General features: G+C 51.5%; 1 protein-coding gene across 23 annotated transcripts; it reads right to left on the bottom strand.

Annotated features, from left to right (window-relative positions):
• Nucleotides 1-929: 929 nt before the first annotated feature.
• Nucleotides 930-12,035, bottom strand: CCDC142 (coiled-coil domain containing 142). Of its 23 annotated transcripts, none has more exons than XM_005575514.4 (11): nucleotides 10,930-12,035; nucleotides 10,569-10,655; nucleotides 10,340-10,489; nucleotides 10,079-10,209; nucleotides 9,892-10,005; nucleotides 4,580-4,694; nucleotides 4,193-4,370; nucleotides 3,884-4,083; nucleotides 1,520-1,811; nucleotides 1,308-1,420; nucleotides 930-1,200 (listed from the first exon to the last, which is right to left on the bottom strand). In XM_005575514.4, exons 1-11 carry the CDS (start codon nucleotides 12,008-12,010, stop codon nucleotides 1,067-1,069), a joined length of 2,595 nt encoding a protein of 864 aa, XP_005575571.3. In that variant the 5' UTR covers nucleotides 12,011-12,035; the 3' UTR covers nucleotides 930-1,066. The 23 variants fall into 23 exon arrangements, 12 of the variants coding, with proteins under 12 accessions (XP_005575571.3, XP_015288997.3, XP_005575572.3 ...); XM_015433511.3 differs by having other exon boundaries at nucleotides 10,079-10,188; XM_005575515.4 differs by lacking the exon at nucleotides 1,308-1,420.
• Nucleotides 12,036-12,088: the final 53 nt, after the last annotated feature.

The raw sequence follows: 12,088 nt of genomic DNA, 5'->3' as shown, positions 1-12,088 counted from the left end.
AAGAGTTGTCGATGTGGCCAGGCATTGGTGGCACACGCCTGTAATCCCAGGGCTTTGGGAAGCCAAGGCAGGAGGGTCACTTGTGTCCAAGAGCTAGAGACCAGCCCATGGAACAGGACAAGACCCCCCCCCAAAACAAGTGACAGATGGAACTGGGATAGAAAGACAAGAGCTGAAAAAACAACACTGTCAGTGTGTGTGTGTGTGTGTGTGTTCTGAGACAGAGTCTCACTCTGTTGTCCAGGCTGGAGTGCAGTGGTGTGACCTCAGCTCACTTCAACCTCCACCTCCTGGATTTGAGCGATTCTCTTGCCTCTCTCGGCCTCCCGAGTAGCTGGGATTACAGGCTTGTGCCACCACACCCAGATAATTTTTTTGTATTTTCTAGTAGAGGTGGGATTTCTCCAAGCAGGTGATCTGCTGGCCTCAGCCTCCTAAAGTGCTGCGATTACAGATGTGAGCCACCGTGCTCAGCCTATCAGTGTTCTTTCACACTGGATTTGGTAAAAGTAAGAGGGCTGGGCACAGTGGCCCACGCCCAACACTTTGGGAGGCCAAGGTGGGAGGATCACTTGAGTCCAGAACTTCAAGACCAGCCTGGGAAACAGCGAAAATCCTTCTCTACAAAAAACTTAAAAATTAACTAAACCTGGTGGCACGTGCCTGTAGTCCCAGCTTCCCAGTTACTCGAGAGGCTCGACTAAGCCCAGGTTACAGTGAGCTATGATTATGCCACTGCACTCCAGCCTGAGTGACAGAAACAGACCTGTCTCAAAAACAAACAAACAAACAAAAGTACCTTGAGTGAGTGGTAGGAGAAGCCAGAAGCCAAATTCAAAAGGGTTAAGCAATAAGTGATGATAGTAAGAAAGTGAAATAAATCCAGGTTCATCCAGACACCTCCCTGATCTAGTCTTGTTCCAGAAACATTGTGGTAGCAGGGTTTTACATTTTATTTTGCGCTCCGCGGCCCTCCAGATAGTGATTTGAATGATTAAGTGAAACTCTTCTTAGGTTAAGTGTCCTAGTCCACGCTAAAATCATCTTGTTGGTCTCTCTGACGCTGTCAGCGACTAGTATCAGCGCCCGGCTTGTCCGCGCTGCCCGCCGCGTCCCTGGCCCGGATATGGGAAGCGAAGGCAGTGAGCATTTCCACAGCGGTGAGATGAGCGCCGCGCATAATCAGGCGATGCCCGTCTCCTGGGGAAGAAACAAACGAGTCAGATAGGGAGGGACGGCAGTGCTGGGGCTTAGGGGCGCGCGGGCTGTTTGCTGTCCCCTCCTGCCCGTCTCTCCACCAAGCCCACCGAACAGCACGTCCACGCAGGGATCGGAGCCGTCGTGCCTCACGTCCGCAATCACTGAGCAGTTGAGATTAGTGGAGCGGACCTTCTCGCTGCTCACTGCTTGGAGGAAGGTCCTACGGTGGAAAAACAGAGTGAGCGCCAGGCTGAGGGCTTAAAGCCCCAGCTGAAGGAAGACGCACCACTTCCCGCTTCTACCCACTTCCCCTTCGTACCTCGTCGATTCCACGTTTTTCTCGAAGGGGCAGAACTGAACCCGAACCTCCTTGACAGGCCGCAGACCAAGCCGAGCCAACGCAGCTGCCATGGTGACCTCCACCCCGGAAGAGCTCGTGCAGGCGGAAGTGTCGCATTGCGTTAGGCCGTGAATGGCTGCGCTTCTGCGGGATAGATACTTCCGGCCGTCGGCAGGCAAGTAGGCCTGCGAACCGCAGCTCAGGGCTCCCGAGCCCAGGCGGAGGAAGTCAGGAAGGAGAGAGGTGGTTTCGGCACAATGCATGGGGGAGCCTAAAGTAGGCGGTCAGCAAATACAACCTATCATTAATAGTCCTCTCATACAATGGTGAAAACCATAAATAAATGGCGCCAAAAACCTTTTGGCACGAATATACGCCTGTTTTCTGCAGCCTTTCCCCTTCTGTACCCTGCTGGGCCAGATCTAGGCTAACTCGAGCTGAAGTCCTGGCTCCTTCCAAAGAGAGAGCACTAACACAAGCCAGGATGATCCACACCAGAAGGTAAACACCATTCAGGTAACTGAAGATTAAACACAGTGAGCTCTGAATAGCCAAAGCTTCAACGCGAAAATACTACAGCCTAATATTCGTAAATGACTGAAAATAGTAATAGGAAGGGCAGTACAGGGTAATACAGTCCTTGGGGCTGATCCAGGTGTAGAAATGCCTATTACACCTCTGTAGTTCCCCATGAATTAGCCTGGCTCCGAGGACTTAAGTTGAAGTGCATTCTAGCCTGTTTTCTTTTTCTTTCTTTTTCATTTTTTTGAGACAAAGTTTCGCTCTTGTTGCCCAGGCTGGAATGCAATGGCGCGATCTCGGCTCACTGCAATCTCTGCCTCCAGGGTTCAAGCGATTCTCCTGTCTCAGCCTCCTGAGTAGCTGGGACTACAGGCGTGTGCCACCACGCCCAGCTAATTTTTTGTATTTTTAGTAGAGGCGGGGTTTCACCGCGTTAGCCAGGATGGTCTTGATCGGACCTCGTGATCGGCCTCCCAAAGTGCTGGGATTACAGGCGTGAGCCACGGCGCGCGGCCGAGCACTGAACTCTTTATCCCTGAGATGTCTTCAGTGATGGAGAACTAGGCCTGAACCTCCCAAGGGTGCTGACCTTCAGGTTCCAGGCTGTGGTCTTGCGGTCTTGCTCTTTACTCTGGATTCCAGGTGCTGGAGTGATTTTTTTTTTTTTTTTTTTTTTTTTTTTTTTTTTTGAGACAGAGTTTCACCCTTGTTGCCCAGGCTGGAGTGCAATGGCACAATCTCAGCTCAGCGCAACCTCTGCCTCCCAGGTTCAAGCGATTCTCCTGCCTCAGCCTCCTGAGTAGCTGGGATTACAGGCCTGTGCCACCACGCCTGGCTAATTTTGTATTTTCAGTAAAGACGGGGTTTCTCCACGTTGGTCAGGCTGGTCTCGAATTCCCGACCTCAGGTGATCCACCTGCCTCAGCCTCCCAAAGTGCTGGGATTACAGGCATGAGCCACCATGCCCTGCCTAATCTTGGATTCTTTTTTTTTTCTTTTTTTTTTGAGACGGAGTCTCTCTCTGTCACCCAGGCTGGAGTGCAGTGGCTCAGTCTTGGCTCACTGCAAGCTCCATCTCCCAGGTTCACGTCATTGTCCTGCCTCAGCCTCCTGAGTAGCTGGGACTACAGGCGCCCACCACCACACCCGGCTACTTTTTTGTATTTTTAGTGGAGACTGGGTTTCACTGTGTTAGCCAGGATGGTCTTGATCTCCTGACCTCATGATCTGCCTGCCTTGGCCTCCCAAAGTGCTGGGATTACAGGTGTGAGCCACTGTGCCCAGCCCCTAATCTTGGATTCTTAAGCCCAGGCTCTTTGTAGCTTATTCTCCAGTATGCTTTCCTCCAAGCTTCCAGTTCTAGGCTTCCTTAATATGTAATTCCAAATGTCTGGATTTTTCCAGCTAGAGATGGGGAGCTCTTAACTTTCTGGCTCCTGGTCCCAGGCTCCTTAGGATTCAGGACTAGTTCGCAGGCAGGAAAAAAATGGCAGGTGCCAACGGGGTCGCTGGTGTTGCCTGAGGGCAAGCCAGGCCTGCTGATTTCCCACTAGGTAGCCCTCTGGGCTAGGTCCCCCTCCCTCTAGTGTGTTTTGCAGCTGAGCTGTCTGGGCTGGAGATGTTCCAGGCTGGAGAGGGGGCTCCAAGCTCTCCAGGCTATTGAGGCAGCTGCTGGGCAATTCCGTGGTCTGGACCTCCTGACAAGCACCTGGTAAGGCAGAAGCAGAAGGCAGGTGGCTGGTGGGGATATACTGAAGCCAGATCAATGGTGAGAATGGGGTTTGGGACACACAAAGCGGTGAGCGAAGGGGAGTGACTCACAGCAACAGGGGGGCCTCCTGTGGACTTGAGACTTGGGCAAGGGCTGCTGCAACAGACACAGCAGGGCTCCATCCAGCTGCTGGAAGATGCTGAGCATAAGCAGCGTCTGGCGGAGATCAGGGGTCAGGCTCCACTGCTCCTCTTCCAGCAACTCCCTGACCACTCCAAAGTCTTGTCTGAGCTGCAGCGCTCCCTGCAGGCTGAAGGCAGAGGTACAGTATGGCCACTTGACCCTCCTGCCTCTCCCACTTATCCCCTTCCTTTTCCCTGTTCCATTCACCCCCTGCCACTTCCGCCTTTACTCCTGACCTGAACCGAATCCCATGGGTAAGAATGTGGTCGAGCCAGGCACCCACGATGGCTGTCAGTGCCTGACCAAGGGCAGGGGCCTGGGCTTGGGGTGGCAACCCTTGCAATCCTTGTAACACAGGCTCCAGTACGGTACGGACCACTAAACCAGCATACTCACTAGGAGCACTGGGAAGTTCTGGAGTAGAGAAGACAGAATATAAGGCTGTGGAGATCCACTGAACCCCTAAATGGAGTGTTTGGGAGAAGAGGGTAGGATTTCAGCAGGGAAGGGAACAGAAGCTGAGGACAAGGATGGAGACAGTGGAGGGGAATTGGGATTTGGCAGGGCTGAGACACTATTACCCTCTTGGAACCCTGGAAGGAGAAGCTGGGATGAGGAGTTACCAGGACAGAGATGAAGCCGCCAGTACCGACCCCGTGGCATGTAGAGCTTGAAACCTTGCATGGCTTGTTTATGACATTCTTGAGAAAAGAGACTTAGTGACTCTTCAGGCAGGAGCTGTAGGGATAGGGAAAAAGTAAAAGGGGCTTGTCAAATTATGATGATCCTGTATATCTAAGGAGCTCTATGTCCAACTTGACATCCATAAAACCCCAGAATTGTTGCAGAGTTGTGTATGCCTGGCCATTTTTTGAGGAGCAATGCCATAGTTGTCATTGGGTTTTCCAAGAGGTCTGGACCCAAATTATGAACAATTGTCCTAGGATTACCTTGCTCTCCCCAGCTTGGTTCAAAACATGGAAAATCCTTGAGGTTAATTTTATTATACAGGAGCTTTCAGGAAAAAGACATACCCTGCCCCCACCCCCACAACACACACACATAGTACATGCCAGAGAGAGGGATTGTATGATCTGCAATGGGCCAGAGGTTGAGGGAAGAAAGGGGAATTACAATGACCTTTTATTTTTGAGACAGAGTCTTGCTCTGTCACCCAGACTGGAGTGCAGTGGCGTGATCTCGGCTCATTGCAACCTCTGCCTCCCAGGTTCAAGTGATTCTCCTGCCTCAGGCTCCCAAGTAGGTGGTACTACAGGAGTGCACCACCACACCCAGCTAATTTTTGTATTTTTAGTAGAGACAAGGTTTTGCCATGTTGGTCAGGCTGGTCTTGAACTCCTGATCTCAGGTGATCTGCCTGCCTCTGCCTCCCAAAGTGCTGGGATTACAGATGTTAGCCACTACACCCAGCCTACAATGATCTTTTGGTTATCACCTACAAAAGGAAGACAATAACTGTGTGTAGACCAGAAGCAATGACTATTTGAACGTTCTGAGACTCAGGAAGTTTTGGAATGTCCTTACATTGAAGGGCATTATTATTATATATTATTATTCTTGACAGCCCACTCCAGAGCAATACAGCAAGAAAAGGCCTATATGCTGGTTTTGTTTCTTTGGTTTGATAGATTGTTTTTGGAGGGAAAGAACACAGCAATAAAGCTGGTTTCTGCTCTACAGCCCATCTTGAGGGAGAGGAACCCCAATAAATGTGGTTAATGGCAGCTGCTCTGTAAAGAAATGGTAGATACCAGGGAGCCTGAAGACAGGATAGACCTGGGTGGGGGGCAGACATGGAGTGGAGTCCATATGGCTCCTGGCACATCTGACAACCTGTCTAAATCCAAAATCTTCCTCTCTTCTCCAGTAAATGCAAACCCCCTTCTCTTTCCTTATTTATGTCAAGGAAATTACCCTTTTGTCAATGGACTTTTGTTAGGAGCCTCTGTACTCAACACCAAGGGAATACAAGGTGCAGAGTATGTGACAGTCTCTCCCCGAACCACTGGGATCTTACAGTCCAAACAGGGAGAAAACTCATAATGCCTCTTTTTTTATTGAGACGGAGTTTCACTCTTGTTGCCCAAGCTGGAGTGCAGTTGTGCAATCTCAGCTCGCTGCAACCTCTGCCTCCCAGGTTCAACTGCTTCTCATGCCTCAGCCTCTTGAGCAGCTGGGATTACAGGCACCCGTCACCACGCCCGGCTAATTTTTGCATTTTTAGTAGAGATGGGGTTTCACCATGTTGGCCAGGCTGGTCACAAACTCCTCATCTCAAATGATCCGCCCATCTCGGCCTCCCAAAATGCTGGGATTACTGCCCTTCTGCTCTTACAATGTCACCCCATCACTCATGAGGTAAAGCCCAAATTCTTGGGGCTGGTGTTCATGCCCTCCACAATTTGATGCCAAATTGCTTACTACTTTACCCACACACCCAACCCCGGTGAACATACCCACAAAAGGAACCTCTGCTCTGGTAAGACCACCTCTCTGCTACTCCCCCAAGGATCGACAAACTGCCCACTTCCAGTAACCCCAGCCACTCCTCCGAGGCTTCCCAGCCACCATCTCCAGCAGTAGGCCATGTATGGAGCCTTCTGTAAACCACATGCCCACTATAGCCTTCCTTCCTCAGGGCTCTATGACCGTCACTGTGTGCAGTACTCATGATAAACCAGCTCTGGGGCATGTTGAGTTTAAGTAGATAGCAGTAAATTGAGGTAGAAATGCCCAACAGGCAAATGCAGATGTTTGACTAGAACTCTGGGAGCCAGGCTGGGCGCGGTGGCTCATGCCTGTAATCCCAGCACTTTGGGAGGCCAAGGAGGTGGATTGCTTTGAGCTCAAGAGTTCAAGAACAGGGCACATGTTTTCAGGATCTCCTGAGGCTGTGTCACGAGCCAAACTTTTTTTTTGAGACAGAGTCTTGCTCTGTCACCCAGGCTGGAGTGCAGTGGCGTGATCTCGGCTCACTGCAAGCTCCGCCTCCCGGTTTTACACCATTCTCCTGCCTCAGCCTCCCGAGTAGCTGGGACTACGGGCGCCCGCTACCTCGCCTGGCTAGTTTTTTGTATTTTTTTTAGTAGAGACGGGGTTTCACCGTGTTAGCCACGATGCTCTCGATCTCCTGACCTCGTGATCTGCCCGTCTCGGCCTCCCAAAGTGCTGGGATTACAGGCTTGAGCCACCGTGCCCGGCCCAAACTTTTAATTAAAACAAATATATATATACACATATATATATAAATGTATATATACACTCTGTTGCCCAGGCTGGAGTGCAATGGCATGCTCTCAGCTCACTGCAACCTCCACCTCCCAGATTCAAGTGATTCTCCTGCCTCAGCTTCCGAAGTAGCTGGGGTTACGGGCGTGCATCACAATGTCCAGCTAATTTTTGTATTTTTAGAAGAGACAGGTTTCACCATGTTGGCCACGCCGGTCTTGATCTCCTAACCTCAGATGATCTGCCTGCTTCGGCTTCCCAAAGTCCTGGGATTACAGGTGTGAGCCACTGCACCTGGCCAAAAAAGTTTCGTTTTTTGTTTTCTTTGAGACAGAGTTTTTGTTCTTGTTGCCCAGGCTGGAGTGCAATGGCGCTATCTCAGTTCACTGCAACCTCTTCCTCCTGGGTTCAGGCGATTCTCCTGCCTCAACCTCCCGAGTAGCTGGGATTACAGGCCCCCACCACCATAGCAGTACTTTTTTGTATTTTTAATAGAGACGGGGTTTCACCATGTTGGTCAGGCTGGTCTTAAACTCCTGACCTCAGGCGATCCACCCACCTCGGCCTCCCAAAAAAGTTTTAAAAAAATATTTTTAAAAAGAGTTCAAGACCAGCCTGGGCAACACGGCAAAACCTTGTCTCTACAAAAAAAAAAAAAAAAAAAAAAAATTTAAGTAGCTGGGCATTGGCCAGGCAGGGTGGCTCACACCTATAATCCCAGCACTTTGGGAGGCTGAGGCGGGTGGATCACCTGAGGCCAGGGGTTCGAGACCAGCTTGGCCAACATGGTGAAACCCATCTCTACTAAAAATACAAAAATTAGCCGGGTGTGGTGGTGGGCGCCTGTAATCCCAGCCACTCAGGAGGCTGAGGCAGGAGAATCACTTGAACCCAAGAGGTGAAGATTGCAGTGAGTGGTGATCATGCCACTGCACTCCAGCCTGGGTGACAAGAGTGAGACTCCTTCTCAAAAAAAAAAAAAAAAAATGTAGCTAGGCATTGTGGCTTGCATCTGTGGTCCCAGCTACTCAGGAGGCTGAGGTGGGAGGATTGCTTGAGCCCAGGAGGTGGAGGTTGCAGTGAGCCAAGATCACATAACTGCACTTCAGCCTGGGTGACAGTGAGACCCTGTCTTAGAAAAAAAAAAAAAAACTCTGGGACCCAAGACACTGTGGGTAAGCAGGACTACAGAGAGAAAAGCAGAGAGTTAAGGACTGAACCCTACAGCCATGCCCCTATTCAGGGCAAAGAGGAGAAAACTGAGCAGGGAAACAAAAACCAGACATCTTCGACATAGGAACAGATAAATGTACAAAATGGGGAAGAGAAAGTATAATGGCTTTATTCATAAGTATATAAGAAAATGTTAGGAGAAACAGGCAAACATGGATGAAGGTTACTACTGTGAAACAGAAATCAGAGGTGGGTGAGGGCAAACAAAGTGCTATTTTTTCATTAGTTTTATAAAATAATATTCTATTTCACTTTTTAAACTATAGACATGCATTATTTTATTTTTTGAGACAGGATCTCTCACTGTATTGCCTAGGCTGGCTGAAATGCAGTGGCTATCATAGCTTACTGCAGCCTCGGCCTCCTGGGCTCAAACGATCCTCTTGCCTCAGCCTCCCAAGTAGCTGGGACTACAGGCGCAGCCACCATGCTCAGCTAAATTTTTTAATTTTTGTAGAGACGGGGGTCTGTGTTGCTTAGGGTGGTCTCGCTATGTTGCCCCTGGTGGTCTCAAACTCCTGGCCTCAAGCAATCCTCTTGCCTTGGCCTCCCAAAGCATTAATAAAAATACAAATTAAACTTTTAAGAGAGGAGAAATGTGCCGATAACTGGTAAGTAAAGGGAAAGATGCAATCATGTATCCTGAATTTTCTCTTTAAAATATACCTAAGAGTAACCAAATCATTAATGAAGGCAAGTTTTTCTTCATAGGAGTAATCCAACTCATAAATGAAGTAGGAATGATGAGAATTGAAATGTTACCCCTTTACAACCTCTAATGAAATAATGAATCAAGGCAATGATCCGCTGGTGCCATCACAAAACGAGAGTCTGGCATTACTGGGGAGAGGATGGGGGATACACAGATGAAATTGACCATGAGTTGATAATTGTTAAATGCTTGGTGATAGACATATGGGAGTCCATTATATACCTCTCTCTACATTTGTACATGTTTGAAATTTTCCATAGTAAAATGTTAAAGGGGCCAGGCATGGTGGCACATGCCTGTAATCCCAGCGCTTTGGGAGACCAAGGTAGGTGGATCACTTGAGCTCAGGGGTCCAAGACCAGATTGGGCAACATAGTGAAACCCTATCTCTACCAAAAAAAATACAAAAGTTAGCCAGGTGTGGTGGCACAAGCCTGTAGTCTCAGCTACTAGGGAGGCTGAGGTGGGAGGACCGTTTGAGCCCAGGAGGTAGAGGCTGCAGTGAGCTGAGATTGTGCCACTGCACTCCAGCCTGGGTGACAAAGTGATACCCTGTCTCAGAGAGAAAAAAAAAAAGTTAAAGAGAACAAAAAATAAAAAATGAACAGAGCAAAAAAAGATAAATTTAGCAGAGACTCCAAGGAGATTCCAAGTTACTGAGATGCTCTACTCTTCCCACCCCTGATACTTGGCACAGAACACAGGGTCTTAAACTGCCACTGTTAAGGCCCCTGTTCTCACCTGGATCTGTGCAGTCAGCTTCTGGATCTCCAGGCCCAGCTGCTGCTCCACTTCCAGAGCTAAGCTTTCCTCTGAGGCCAGGCTAGACAAAGCTTCTGCCTCATGCAATAGAGGCTTTGGGTGGAAACAGGAAGTGAGGGCTCAGCCTAGCTCAGGCTGCTCCCCTCCCTACTCCCCAGCCACTCACAGGTAAGTCCTTTTGGATCAGGAGCAGGAAGGAAGCTGGGTCCCATGCTGCCAAGTACTGCTGAGCTCTGCCCAGGAACCAAAGCAAGGTGGTCTGCAGGGTACAGAGACCTAGGGCGACAGGCGCAGGATCTGGGGATTTGAGCAGTAAAGTGAGTATCTTAGGGGTCATGGAGTACCTTTGGGAAGAGGCAGACTTCAGAACAAAGAAAAGAGATATCCTCAAGTGCTTTGTCTCCCCAGACCCAGCCCCTTGTCTCACCTGCAGGCTGGCAGAAAATCAGTCGTAACCTGGGCTCTCGAAGGGCATCCAAGAGAGGAGGAAAGAGCTGCTGCAAAAGTTCAGCAGTGCGAGAGGATGTGGGAAGGCTGCTCTGACCCCCAAGAGCTGATCCCAAGGCCTGGCAGAAACCTGAGGATGAGAGACTATAGTGTGGTGGGGAAGCGGTAACCTGGGATTTATGTCACCCCCAGGGCCCCTTCCTTCTCACCTTGGTCCCAGTTCCAGATAAGCGACTGATGAAGTAAGCTGTGACACAAAGAAGCCAGCTCCTTCTCACACTCCTGAGGCAGGGATGCTAGTGGGAGAAATGACTCTGGAGCCTGAAAACAAGGTCTCACTTTCCACAACCCCTGCCCACTCAATGATGAGGGAAGAAGGCATGCTTCCTCCAAGACTCAGGACTGGGGTGGAAAGCAAGACTTCGCCTTGAAAGTTCAGAAGATATAGTCTGAACCCAGGGATGTTCATTCTAAAGGGCCTGCCTTTGCCTTCAGGATGGAAGGTGAGTGAGTTTGCCAGGGGGAAGAGACCCCAGCCTTCCCAAACGCCCACCCAAGCCCATCACTCACCCTGACCCAGTGCCTGACTCAGCTGTTGCGCTGTTGCCCTGAGGTCCCTCCAGGGTCCCAGATTTAGGTCCAGACTCTGAGCACAGGCTGCCCACAGCAGGGTCCAATATTGGCTCCACAAGGCTCCAGCCCCTCCAAGCCGTAGTCCACAGCTGGCTGAACCCGCCACGCCCCCTACCAGGCCCAGCAGCCCTGGTAGCAGATCTCGCTCCTCATGGCACCGCCTGCGGAGCTGGTCTCTCAATCCCGATCCCCGGAGCGCCTCGTCCAGCCGACTTGCCACCTGGCAACCCCGCTCCCCCGTCAAGAGGCGGAGCACACGGGACGTGGGGAAAGGACGTGCAGCCCCCGGGACGTGGCTCAAGGTTTTTCCCTGTAGCGTGTGATAGGCGGGAAGTACCAGGAGAAGTTCGGCAAGTTGGGATGACAGGCCTGGGCTGGCAGGCTCCCGGCCGAGAGCGCGAAGCTGCATCTCAATGACAGCCTCCAGGCACTGGGCGGCTAGTCCGATGGGGCGCGCTAGCAGCAACGGCTCGAGAGTCTCCCCAAGGCCGATTCGCAGGACTGCCCCTTGGGAAGGGGGCAGCTGCAGGTCGCGGCACCACTGGGGCAAGGGGCTAGGGCCGCCGGATGGCGAGCCAGGACTCAGGGTCTTCATGAGGCGCACAGCCGCCTGTAGGTGGCAGGCGCAGTTTCGGGCCTGGAGGAGCTGCTCCCGCTCGCGATGCAGCCGCAGCAACACGGCCCGGAGACGCTGCAGCGCGGGAGGGATCGGGCCGCCACCTGCGGGCCCTCGCCTCCAGGCCGCAGCATCAGCCTCATAGTCCTCGCTCACACCCGCCGGCGTCGGCCACCACGGCGTCCCTCCAGAAGTTCCGCCCGGCCAACCGTGAACCTCCCCGCGAAGAGCGCCCGTTCGCCTTCTCTCCCACTGCTCCTCCCCAGTGCCCCCGGGTTGCGCCCTCAGCGGGGGCACGATAACAAGTGGAGGCAGGCTACCAGAGCGAGACGCCTGAGCCATGAGCGGCGGGTCCGGAACGAACCTAGCGATTCCCACTTCCCCGCACGGACCAACGCCCATCGTAGCTCGGACTTCGCCCCATTCCAAGAGCCGTTTTCTCCAGTCCAGGAGTCGCGGGGACCTTCATGGGCCCTCTCG

This window comes from Macaca fascicularis, chromosome 13, assembly GCF_037993035.2.
Source record: "Macaca fascicularis isolate 582-1 chromosome 13, T2T-MFA8v1.1".
Classification (NCBI taxonomy): Eukaryota; Metazoa; Chordata; class Mammalia; order Primates; family Cercopithecidae; genus Macaca; species Macaca fascicularis.
This window is presented reverse-complemented; position numbering and strand designations above follow the sequence as displayed.